Here is a 13,833-nt window from a genome sequence, read left to right as displayed (position 1 = left end):
ATTTAAATAAACGAAAATAGAAAAAAATCAACCATAACAAAATGTACAGATTTGTGTAGGTAGCGGTATTTATAATCGAGCATACAAGTCACCTGATAGAAGGTAAATATAGTATGTATATCTACAACACTGGAGATGAAAACAAGTGCATAACAATTGTATTTGGGCTCTATGATCTTCTTTATCGCGTCTTCTGCTTCTTGGATACTGGGGTCGCGGTGGGAGTATGCGATGGTTTGAATATAGCGTAGAACACACCACCAGCTACTATCAGAATAGTGGAGATCACTGTTAAGTACTCAGCACGGTTTCTGGAAAAATGTCTTACATCACTTTGGAGAAATTTTTATTATTTAGCAAGACTAGCGAATGGTGCAATAATAACTAAGGATGTTTTTTTTTATTTCTTAGGAAAAATAAAACATCCTGTATTATTGCACCATTCGCTGGTATTGCTTATTAAGTACGGTATAAACAATTTCTACAAGGTCATAATATACGGTAAAATCCAGAAAAGGTTAGATTTTTATGGTTTTATTGTTTTCCCGTACATTTCTTTAAAATATGAAACAATATAAGTACTAAAATACAACTCTTTCCTCAAGTTTGCTTTATTAAATATACGATTACTTTTCAGAAATGACCAGCAACTCATAATATAGGGTGTTTGCGATTTTTTTTACCTTCTATCCTCGTCAACTTTTTCTCCCATTGTTTAGAGATTTTTTGTCGTACAGTAAAATGTTTAACTTTTCAAGTCCTTTCATTTCGTATATATCTCAAATTTCTCAAAATGCTACATTAGTGGGTACGAAATGCCCCTCCTTTAGGTTAATGCATACGCGACGCGTAGATCTACGCGTCGCGTTGCGGTCTAAATTGACCCTTAGAGTAAAAAGCGTACGTATTTTGCCTGCATACATGGTTTGTCACGTAGTGTGGACTAAAGCTAATTAAACCTAAATAAGCAGTACAGCTTAACTTACTCAAAAGGCATTCCACAGATGGTGTACCAAGTGGAGCCATTTTCTGGTAGTTTGTTGCCGACGCACTTGAAATCGAAGTACTTTTCATCGTAGTCGGTCGGGCAAAAGTATTTGCGTTTGTACAAGGTCTGAAATATGAATTACAGAAATTAAAGGCGTTTTCATGCTTCAGATCACAATCCCACGGAAATATTGTACTACGCTAGTACGTCACGGTATAAAAAGGCAATGTTTATCCGAAGCTTACTGTATGTCTACCGTACTCGCAGTGGCGTAACTACAACATCCGAGGCCCGTGGCAAATTGAAGGGCCCTATCAGTAAAAATCGTCATGTTAATAATTAAACAATGTACTTAAGTATAAAAAAAATCTGCTTTTGGGTCGGGGGCCTTTTGCCAGCCCTGCCACAATATAGTTACGCCACTGAGTACTCGTCAAAATCGATTCAAAAGTTTTGTATGCTTACTTTCCGCCTAAGGGTCAATTCAGACCCCAACACGAAGCGTACTTACTAGTTGTATTTCTAAATTTGTATGGATATGACAGATTTGCAAGAATTCTGTCAGATTTGCAGATTTGCAAAATCTGTCAATTCAGTACAAATTTAGGCTGCCTTCACATTACGTCGCAAGCACTGCGGCAGCAGCGCTGCAGCCGCGCGACTTCTATACAAAAGACTGTCGCGCGGCAGGTGAAGGCGCTTTTAGAAATGCATCTACGCGTCGCGTTGCGGTAAAAATTGACCTTAACCCTAAGTCAGTAAGTACTTTATAAGTAGTTACCTGTCCAAATGGCGTGACCAAGGTTGCCTTCTCGTTACAAGGACCAACCGGCTCGTGTAGACCAGTAGACCATTCTCTCTCAGGGTGTAGGAAGACCACAAACGCCCAGTAAGTGAGGTAGTGTAGAGCCAACTGTGCTAGTAGGACGAAGTCTATAGCAGTCAGTCTGAAAATATATAGTATCAGAAATATAATATAGAACCGATAAAAAGTTATATCAGAAGTGGGATTTTAATAATTACAAGAGGAAAGTTAACATCGAAGCAATTCATTTGTATCTTTATAATTACTGCACTTAGAGACTCGTAATGATTTCTTAATTTTTATTTAATAAACAGTTTACCGCAAATGTATAATAAGATCGTCCCGCAGTCCGATTGCTCATTAAAACATTATATCTTAATTGGCGATTTAATTTGAACAAATACTTGCTTCACAATCCTTTTTTCGCGCTCGCTAAGAAGTCCACGTAACACTATAACCGAGTAGATCGCGAACAGCAGGAAAAACGTGACTTCAGAGTGTATTTTCAGTTGGTCGTGTAGAGGGTGGTAGATTGGCACGAATGCCAGAACTCCGCCAGGCATACCCAAGAGTGTAGCCACTAGAAGAGATTTCCACTCGGCGGATTTCCTGAAAGAATGGGTGGTTTGACATCAATTTTCAATATAAGGTACTACGAATATTAAAAACTAAGGAAAAGTAACTCCGTCAAAAAACATGCTCTACAATACTTGTCAAAAAATTAAGGTAGGTACACATTTCAATTTTCAATACATTTGCAATATTTAGGTGACCTTGAGCGGTACTAGGCTGACGTTATAAGACAGATCAAAAGGAACCAAATTTAAAACGGTAATAGTATAGGAGTTACGATTCCTTAGTTTTTATTATTCGTAGATAAGGTACGATGGAAAACCCGGGTTACCATAAGATCTCAGAATATAAAAATTATTATTATCATTTACAATTAAAAATTCTCTTACAGAAGACACGCATTGACCATAGAAGAACTAAAGGAACCTAATCATTATAGTAACCATGAAGCTTTTCATAACTCATCTATCCTGCAAGTAAAAACCAAAACTTACTTCGAAGAAGTCCACTGCGCGACGCTTGGCGCGAACCAACCTCTGCTAGCAATGAACAGGTAGTAGAAGCTAGCTGAGAACGTGGCGTGGAAGTAGTAGGAGTTCCATGGCACCCAGTAGTGTCGGTCGTAGATGTTGGGGTCCGTGTCGTGCCAGGTCCAGTGGACAAACTTCACGGCGACGATATCGTAGGGGATATCTATGAGGACAGTCAGTAGGCCCACAGCAAATGGCTCCGCGTATCTCGGCAGATTCAACTTGGAGACAGCGTATGCGGCGTGGTACATGAACGCTGGGTCTAGAGAAAAAATGCGAATTAGTATAAATTCGTACGTTAGTATCATACTTTTGATGGTGATTGGTGAGTCGTATCTGACGGCTGAAGTATGAACTTTATACTTTAGCTGTGACGTGTTAATGGAAGAGACGGGATGGTCTGTATCACGGAAAATGTACGTTTCCCGCGTTATATACGAATGAAGTTGTGGGCAACATCCAGTATCGTATAAAACTTCTTTTGACCAAAATGGATGGGCCAGATCGAAACAAATAAGAACTTCCATAATGTGAATGCTAGATTTAAGTAGGTTAAACTTGTCTTCTGTCTATAGATTCAAAATAATATAATGAATTTATAGTGAATAACTTAGGTATACTTAGTTTCTTACAGAGCAGTATAATATGAAGAGGTAATCTGGCACCCATAAGCATGACAGGGGTTTGGGAATGCCAGAAGTTATCATAATCCGGAAGAACGAAGTGCCAGAAATTGTCAGCGTAAATCCCATGCAGCATGGTTCCCAACCAGAAGTAAGGCCATCTTCCGCCTTTCTTAAAAGCTGAAAAAATAATAATATTAGATATTCAAATTATGATAAGTTAGTACCTAGTAGGTACCTACTGAGTTTAAATAGATGTATGTCGACCTCCAACTAGGAGGGACGACGATCTCCGTTTAGTTCGGGCCCGTGTTGGATGAGAGTAGCAGGAGATCGTCCATCTTGGCATTCATTGAGAGAGGCCTATGTCCAGCAGTGGACGAATTTAGGCTGATTTTATTGATTGAATGATAGATTAAGTAGATAAGTCTTATCGTAAGTCGTAACTTTTAGTGTTGTAGTAGCCGTTACATTGGCTGTGAGCAGTTTTGATACGTATATATTGTTTTGTTTTCCTATCAAGGTCACACCCAAATTGGTTATAAATTGATAATTTAGATCAAAGGTTAAGAAAACTATCACAACTTTGAGGTCAGACACACACATCAGCTGTATCACCTGAGTGCTATGGTCTATAGTGTATAGGTACTCTATAGCAATGCATAGCAAGTATGTTGCCTAGAGCAATATTAAACCACGTCAAGTCTTGCACATTATGCAAACAGCTTGCCAAGCTGTTTGACGTCGTACATACCGTGTACAAGCGTGATGAGACCAGCCAGCATGTAGACAGCTTGCGAGATCATATACGACGGCTGCGCTGCCCATAGCGTCTTGATGTCGTTTGTGAGTACCAGCCACTGCCACCACTGAAAAATACGAGAAGTGGTGAGTAAAACGGTTGTTCGTTTGAGACTTCCAGATGCTTGTAAGATAAAAATCTATGGGGTTAGATGAACCCTGGATTCAGAGGCGGCGTAAAGCGTGGGCGGTGTGGGCGACCACCCACGGCGCGGCCTCGCGGTCTAAAGGGACTCGCACCCCTTGGACAACAAGCGTTGTGGTCCAAGGGGTGCGAGGCCCCCTTGCCTTGCCTTGCCCAAAAAACCGTCCAAGTGCGTGTCAGGCCACGCGCAATAATATAGGGTTCTGCAGTACCGCTAGTTTTTATTTTTTATTTTTGTATGGTCAATGAATTATTATTATTACGTTGGTCTGTCAATTTCATAGGAATCAACTTCCTCGATGGTACATTTATAACGTGTTTTACACTACTAACAACATTATACCTATTCTCAGTTATTTTCAAAGGAATTTGAACGAAAAGTTCCTTTATTTATATACCTCACCGAATACTTTTTTTAGTTGATCGACTATTACTACTTACTCAATAACTTATGAAGTCTTCTTAGCCGTGATAGTTTTCCTTTTAAATTCAGCATATTTACTACTCCCGTGAATTTTTTCACATTTCCAGAAGCCACCTTTTAGCTATTCCTATATCCCTAAATCGGAAAATGATCTTTGAACACTCGTAATATTTAAAAAAAACCTATCCAACGACACCCCACTCGGTGGGGCGGAAAATAAAATCACCGCCTATCAATTGATGACTGATGTCGATGTGTATGGAAGTTACCATATTATTGTTTCTAATTTTATCATTAGAGAAAATAAATATATATACCGGATTTTCTATACCATTTTGTCGGTATGGTGTGCATTCATGCCGCGTAGCTTTGTAACTTTGTAACTTTGTAGGACTTAAAGTATCTGAGAAAAACCGCGGACAGACAGACAGACAAACAGACAGACAGACAGAAGAGGATTTTTTTTTCTAAAATAATAATTTAAACAATAGAAATATTTAAAAAACGATTATAAACAATAAAAAATTTGTTCTTAAGAAAAATTTTTGTTTCTAAAAATCATAATATTTTCAAGAGAATAAAGGTAAGAAAAAAATATTTTTAAAAGCATCGAAATACTCTTAATTGGTTAATAAATTTTTTATTAGCAAATGGCGGAAAAAAAAAATTTTCTAGTTAATACATGTCCTTCATTGACATCAAATCAATTAAGTACGTGATAATAAATGAAACAACTTTTTTTTGACAATATTACGTGGTTTTCTAGTTTTTTGTTCAAGTTCAAAAATGATTATAAACAAAGTATTAAATTTTTTTAAACTTTTATGGCGTGATCTTGTTAAGTATGTTTATATCAAGGGCTCCACGAAGTGAAAAATTTTACGAAAATTATTTAAAAGTTTTCTTAAAAGTACAATGAGGACGGAAGTTCGAAAAAATTTCGTTAGTTAACATTTGTCTAATTTGTTGAAAAATTAACTTTAAGTTAAATTCCCAACGGAAGCAAATTCTTTGAAGTGTTCGGAATACACCATAAGTTTTTGAAAATTTTAAATTAATATATAATACCTTTAAAAAAATAATCAGTGTGACGTGCTCGGATTTGAAGCCGCGCGTTACCTAAAAATGCCGCGCGGAGGCTTACTTTCAGCGTTAAATTAAAATTATAAATAACTAGCTGTTGCCCGCGACTTCGTCCGCGTGGACTTCAGTTTATAGCGCGCGATGTCAACAAAATTGGTGTCAAAAATTGGTGTAAAAAAACCCTGGTACCCCTTAAATCAATACAGCTGTGCAGTGTGCACACAATAAGTATTTCATTTTTTTATATTAAACTTTATATTTTATGCCAAATTTTAAAGCTTATTTAGCCCTCCAATTACACAACTTTACCCATAAACTATTTATCATTGATAGATTTAAGGTTACGTCACTGTACAGATAAAGTACTGAGTTATTTAATACCGTAGAATAGATATAACAATCGAAAAAAATCGAAACTTAAATGTAAGATGATATCACGTGTTATAGAAAGACTTTTGAGCAAGCGTCAGCGCGATGTAGAAGACGCACGGCGCCATCTATTATAAATTGTTGGAACTAACTTAATTTGAACAAATTTACGCATTTTCACCCCCTTACAACCCTTTTTTCCAGTAAAAAAGTAACCTATGTCCTTTCTCAGGCTTTAGACTATCTGTATACAAAATTTTATTACAATCGGTTCGGTTTATACGTGGGAGAGCCATGCTTCGGCACGAATGGGCCGGCTCGACCGGATAAATACCACGTTCTCACAGAAAACCGACGTGAAACAGCGCTTGCGCTGTGTTTCGCCGAGTGAGTGAGTTTACCGGAGGCCCAATCCCCTAACCCCTACCCTATTCCCTTCCCTACCCTCAACTATTCCCTTCCCTTCCCTTCCCTACCCTCCCCTATTACCCTATTCCCTCTTAAAAGGCCGGCAACGCAGTTGCAGCTCTTCTGATGCTGCGAGTGTCCATGGGCGACGGAAGTTGCTTCCCATCAGGTGACTGGTTTGCTCGTTTGTCCCCTTATTTCATTAAAAAAAGAAAAGTTTTGGCGTTTGGCGTGAAAGCGAGACTGACAGACAGACAGACAGACAGACAGAGATACTTTTGGCGTTTGGCGTGAAAGCGAGACTGACAGACAGACAGACAGACAGAGATACTTTCGCATTTATAATATTAGTATAGATTATGTGCACACTGCATAGCTGTTTTTGGGTATTTTGATTAATTAAGGGCCGCGCTACACCGGAAGCACTTACCAGGGTTTTAAAAAGTTTTTAAATTTGACACAAATTTTGTTGACACCGCGCGCTATAAACTAAAGTCCACGCAGACGATGTCACGGGCAACAGCTAGTTATGAATAAAAACAATATTATATAGTAAAGTAGGTATGATTAGTTCTGTTACAATAATAAAGTAAAAATTAAAACGCCATCTGTTTTCATATATTAGAATTAAAATGTTGATTGCATTGATATATTTTCTGGATGGAATATAGGCCAACACGGTACACTCAAACTCCTTTATTTTAGAGCGCCTTCTGCTGTCAACTTATCACATATATTAGAAATGCAGTAGGAGTTCTATAAGATAAGATAGATTGATTATTATTATACCAAGTGATTATATTATTAAACATAATATTCTAACGTATTAAAAACTATAAACAAAAACATACTAACTAATAAGTATGATTAGTTCTATGTTACAATAAAGTAAAAAATAAAACGCCATCTGTTGAATCGTATTAGAACTAAAATGTTCATTGCATCGATATATTTCTGGATTTTTTATAATATTATACATAAAATATGTTTAAGATTTTTGAAATTTTATTTTAGTACACATCCAAGACCCAGGAACATTGAAAACTTTTTGTTCCGCCTGCGGGACTCGAACCCAGGACCCCCGGGATGAGCGCTGGCCACGCGCAATGCGAATTCATTTTCATCGATATTTTCATGGAAATATGATATTTTCCCACATCAAAATGTAGCCTATGTCCTTTCTCAGACTCTAGAATAACTGTGTACAAAATTTCATTGCAATCGGTTCAGTAGTTTTGGCGTGAAAGCAAGACAGACAGACAGACAGACAGACAGACAGAGATACTTTCGCATTTATAATATTAGTATGGATAGAGATAGAATTCCGGGAGTTGGGATTTTTTTATGGAAATTTCCTCTTCTTTAAGAATCTTTTTTTTTAATTTCTTAAATGTTAATAGTTTCGGAGTTTTTAACAAAAAACATAATGCCTTTTTTTTTGCAACCTAATTTGCTTATAACTTTTGCAATTTTTTGTGTGCTAATACATGCTTCCGATACATTTTTCTAGACGTCTTCCCGAATCTAATGAGCTATCGCACGTATTTTTATGACCCTTATCTCTATATTTCGCCATTATCAAGTTATCGCTTACGGCGGTTCCCAATATTTGATCTATCTCTGGTTTGGCCCTACTAGAGATAGGAATAGCTCACATTAGACATTAGAGACATATATTTTATGTCAATTGTGAGCTATTACTATCTCTAGTAGGGCAAAACCAGAGATAGATCAAATATTGGGAACGGCCGTTAGTCTACACGTCCACTCCCACTAAATTTCCGTCGAATACTGATACATCGGCAGACGTGTGGACAGGCGCCTTGCATTCGCGCTCGATCCCTTTGATCCGTGTCGAAAAACCGACACCAAACGGAGGTGTGGCAGATGCATCGGCCGACGTCAAATAGGTACCTACCACAGACAAGCAAAAACCGCCGTCTACACATCGGCGGACGCATCCGCAGATACAATCTGCCGACGCGTCCGCCGATATGTAGAGGAGACTATAGACAGATGGACAGACAGACGGACAGGTAGACGGACAGACAGACAGACGGACGGACAAACCGAAACTATAAAGGTTCCTTATTGACTACGGAACACTAAAAATGACTAGGTTACTTTTTACTGTGGGAGAAAATAGTATCATAATTTAATTTCCCTAATAAACCGAGGGTAACACCGCGGGGCACAGCTAGTGGGCTAGGTGGGTACTGGGTAACTTGTACACTAGCTAAAGCCGAGCTTTGTGAGGGCTCGCGTCGTCACACCTTGACTGACTGGTGATAACACGTCTACATATCTTCTTCTTCTTACGTAAGTATATATAAAAATTGGCCAAGTGCGAGTTGGACTCGCCCATGAAGGGTTCCGCAGCAGCAATAAGGTTTATTTCTATGAAATTAAAAGGTTTTCGATTTATTTTTCAGTTGATTTAATGAAAGTTAAATTAAGGTTTACTATTTATGATCTAAGAATAAAAAAAACTACTAGCTAAATCTCGATCAAACCAATTTTCGTTGGTAGTTTTTATAGTAATGTACATCATATATTTTTTTAGAATTATCATGAAGAAGGTAGATGGAGGGGACACACACACACACATTTCACCACTTTGGAAGAGTCTCTCTCGCAAACTATTCAGGTTAGAAAAAATAGGTATTAGAAACCTCAATATGATTTTTAAAGACCTATCCATAGATACTGCACACGCATAGGTTAGATGAAATTTTTTTTTTGTTTCAGTTGCACCTATGGAGACCGACCCCTAAAATTTTTAATAATTTTTCAATTGTTGTATCAAAATCTTAATGCGGTTCACAGTTTCAATAGTATAGCTGTGAGAAAAGTGGCTGTGACATATGGACGGACAGACAGACAGACAGACAGAAAGACAGACAGACAGACATGACGAATCTATAATGGTTCCGTTTTTTGCCACTTGGCTTTGGAACCCTAAAAATGGATTTTCAAATGTGTTAGTCGCACTAAAACTCGAAAACGGCTGAATGGATTGGGCTGATTTTAGTCTTAAAATATTCGTAGTATATTATATAAAAATGGATTTTCAAATATTGTGTTAGTCGCGCTAAAACTCGAAAACGGCTGAACGGATTATAATCAGATAAATATTTGTAGAAGTCGGGCAGGTTTTAAAGTGACACGCACGGGCGTGTAATAATATATTGTTAGCGGCAACACCAGAAGCTGATTCACCTAGCCACCCCCCTACCTCTCAGAGTGTATAAAAACTGCCTCGCCACGTGTCTCGTCCTCTTTTTCCCTTGAGAATTCGTGCGAGATAGACGTGCCATTGCTTGTGTCCGTTATTTTTGTAATTAATTATTAGTTTTGTTATTTTCTTTTGTTTAATTTTGTAATTAATTAGTTTGCTAGCAATTCAGTGATTTAGTTTTGTTATTTAATTTTTATTTAAAGTGTTAAATTAGATTTATAGAATTGGTGTTGATTTTTTTTTTATTAATTAAGGTTTCCCTACCTAAAAATATAATAATGTCTACGGACGCTTCACACCACGTCAGTCTGGCCCCGTGCTAAGTACCTGAAGGACTTGTGTTACAGGTACCAGACAACGGAAATATATTAATTAATATACATATTTAAGATTTTTGTTATATTATACTCATATTTAATACACATCCAGACCCGGGAACATTGAAAGCTTTTTATTCCGTCGGCGGTATTCGAACCCGTGACCCTCGGCTCGAGCTGCCACACACTCAACCATTGAGCCACAGGGGACGTCCCCGTGTTTAGGAAATCAAAAAAAAAATTAAAAGCTTTTATTTAACTTGCTCTGTATGTATGTAAGTATGTATGTTCGGGTGAAATCTTGGAACTCAATTTTGGAGTAGATATGTTTAACCGATCGAGCTGAAATTTTGCAGGCACGTTTAGTTTGGATGACAATACATGATATTGTTTGCGACATCACTTTAAATCCAATATGGCCGACCATCTAAGATGGCGAAATAGTTATTTTCTATGCAGTTCTACAATATGGATATTAAATGAAGAGAGTTTCGTTTACGTCGTTTATTCGTTTTCGAGTTACTTTTTGAGAGTAACTCGAAAACGAATGTTTTGTCATACTACATCCAATATGGCGGCTCATCCAAGATAGAGGTATAGTTATTTTTAATGCAGTTCTGCAATATGGGTATCAAATGAAAGGGCTCATTGAGAGTAACTTGGAAACGAATGTAATGTCATTTTACATCCAATATAGCGTCTCAATCAAGGTAGGGGGATAAAGTTATTTATAATGCACTTCTACAATAATATGGGTATCAAATGAAACGGCTCATTGAAAGTAACTCGGAAACGAATGTAATGTCATTCCACATCCAATATGGCGGCTCATCTAAGATAGGGGAATATAGTTATTTTTAAAGCACTTCTGCAATATGGGTATCAAACAAAAAGGCTTATTAAAGGAGTAAATTGAAAAGTCATGTCGTGTCCTGTCGTGCCGTGTCGTCAACTGTCGTATCGTATCGTGTCGTATCCTAACATGACTTGACGTGTCGTGAGTCGTGACGTGTCGTGTCGTGTCGTGTCGTGTCGTGTCGTGTCGTGTCGTGTCGTGTCGTGTCGTGTCGTGTCGTTTCGTGTCGTACAAATTCTTGAAACAAAATAAACTACAATCAAGCAGACTTAAGAAATCTAGTCAGAGATTTAACTAAAAAACAAAAAATAAATTAAGTAAACAAAAAACTTTTTGAAAAAAAGCTTTTATTTAAATACCTACTTTAAAAAGAAGAAATTAAATTTCTCCTTAAAAATTCTAACTAGGTATTAAGTTATAACTTATAACCTCAATATATTATACAATTTGCATGATAATAAAAGGTTGTCGCGTCATTTGTTAATAGTAAGTGCCAATTTAACTGAGTAAACTGATATTAAGTATATTTTTTATTTTATTAAAGTAATTAAATACTGACAGATTGTTAAGTCTAGCCCTTTAAATATACGCCCACGGTGACACGAAGTTCACTGGGACAGCTAGTTATACTTAAATAAAAATTACTATGTTAAAGCACAAATCAATAGGCGTGATAGTTTTATCGTAAAGTGTATTAAGTACCTACAAAATGTAAATCGCCCTGATAAACAAACTGTCGCTATGCAAAACATTAAAAATAATTCGCCGTCCAATATACTCTGAACATATTGTACGAAATAATCAATCTTGTTAGATAAATTACAATAATAATCGTTTATAAAATTAATTTATAAGATTAAAATAGCTTATCGCATAACGCTCCGATAAAAATAAGTAAAATGCGCGAAAATTATTAAAAAACTTACCGTCTGTGCGTCCGCCATATCCACGTGTATTCTACGCTGCGAGCCGGGCTAGTGTGGACATAAAATATACCTACCAGCTGAGTAAAGAGAATTTAGTACCTACTGATACCATACTTAAATATATTGTTTTCTGTGCTGATACCACGTATGTGTGAATAAAAATTAAAAACTTATCAGTAGCGGTGTTGGCCATATTATGTTGGCCGGTGTTGGCAGAGCGGATAAATTTAATATTTTGATGACAGTGCCGTTTTTTTTTTTTGTAATGAAACAAATAAATGAAGACCACACAAAATAATTAAGTAGGTAATAACTAATAACCATAATAGAATTAGAAATACCTGCTTTCTATTCAATAGATATTGAATAAAAGTCAAAACACCTCTTAGGGCGCTGTGGTTGTTGCAACTACGTAAAATGGGTTTTTTAAAACACGTTTTTAGTAAAGGAAATGTCATTATTTAAGTACTTATAAAATAAGTACTTACCGTTTTAAAATTGAGAAAATTTCCTATACACAAAGGTATTTCAGTACACAATTTGAAAAATTCTGCTCGATAGAAAAAAATGGGAACAAATATAATGACCACCAAAAAATGCACTGATACCCTAAACTTGTTTACCAAAAAAAGATAATTAACACCAAAAAAATAAAGTCTAAAATTGCAATACTACCCAGCTATTTTAGTCATGACAACACTTCAAATTGTAATCGAATACCAAATATAGCAAATGATCACCAAATTAAGTAAATGATCACCAAATATAGTAAATGACCACCAACTATAGTAAATGATCACCAAATATAGTAAATGATCACTAAATATAGTAAATGATCACCAAATATAGTAAATGATCACCAAATCCTTGTGAGCAAATCAATGCGATATTTCTGTCCAAATAAAATATCACTACGATTGACAAAACATGTAAGCATATTATTAACAAAATAGTCGGCCAAGTGTGAGTCGGACATGGAGGGTTTCTGTACCGTTATAGAACAAAATTAGACCTAAAATTGTGTTTTTGTATGGGAGGGGCTCCCATACAAAAACATATCTATATACTTATAATAAAATCGTAGAGGTAAAATTTTTGTACATTGAAAATAAACTTGAAAAAAACGAGTCAGGGGCATTGTAGAAGAGTAATAGAACACATTTTAACTGTTTTTGAAATTTTTGTTTCTCTGTCTGTTTGTCTGTTTGTACAGGCTAATCTCTGAATCCGCTGGACCGATTTCAATGAAATTTGGCATGATGATACCTTATATCCCTGGTCAACATCTTAGATACTTTTTTTTACCGACTTTCAAAAAAGGAGGAGTTAATGTTAACTCTGCTGATTGTGGTCAGATTTTCAAAATTCTTTTTTGTTGTTTAGATTGCCCGAATTTGATACCACGTTTACAATAAAATCGGCCAAGTGCGAGTTGGACTCGCGCACGAAGGGTTCCGTACCGTTATAGTTATAGAGAAAAAATAGGCCATAAGTTGTGTTTTTGTATGGGAGCCCCCTTAAATTTTTAATTATATTCTAATCGTATTATTAATTATTAAAGTACACATATAATTAAGGATTCTGTGAAAATTTCAACTGCCTGCCTGTTGTCATTATTGATATCGAGCAAAAAAGGCCAAAAATTCATGTTTCTTGTATGGGAGCCCTCCTTAAATATTTATTTTGTTTTGTTTTTAGTATTTGTTGTTATAGCGGCAACAGATATACACAATCTGTAAAAAATTCA

General features: G+C 36.4%; 1 protein-coding gene across 1 annotated transcript; it reads right to left on the bottom strand.

Annotated features, from left to right (window-relative positions):
- Positions 1 to 12,279, bottom strand: LOC121739046. Its single transcript, XM_042131360.1, has 8 exons — positions 12,087 to 12,279; positions 4,274 to 4,388; positions 3,529 to 3,699; positions 2,861 to 3,158; positions 2,202 to 2,402; positions 1,770 to 1,935; positions 987 to 1,114; positions 1 to 311 (listed from the first exon to the last, which is right to left on the bottom strand). Exons 1-8 carry the CDS (start codon positions 12,102 to 12,104, stop codon positions 182 to 184), a joined length of 1,227 nt encoding a protein of 408 aa, XP_041987294.1. The 5' UTR covers positions 12,105 to 12,279; the 3' UTR covers positions 1 to 181.
- Positions 12,280 to 13,833: the final 1,554 nt, after the last annotated feature.

The sequence above is a fragment of the Aricia agestis genome, chromosome Z (genome assembly GCF_905147365.1).
Source record: "Aricia agestis chromosome Z, ilAriAges1.1, whole genome shotgun sequence".
Taxonomy (NCBI): domain Eukaryota; kingdom Metazoa; phylum Arthropoda; class Insecta; order Lepidoptera; family Lycaenidae; genus Aricia; species Aricia agestis.
This window is presented reverse-complemented; position numbering and strand designations above follow the sequence as displayed.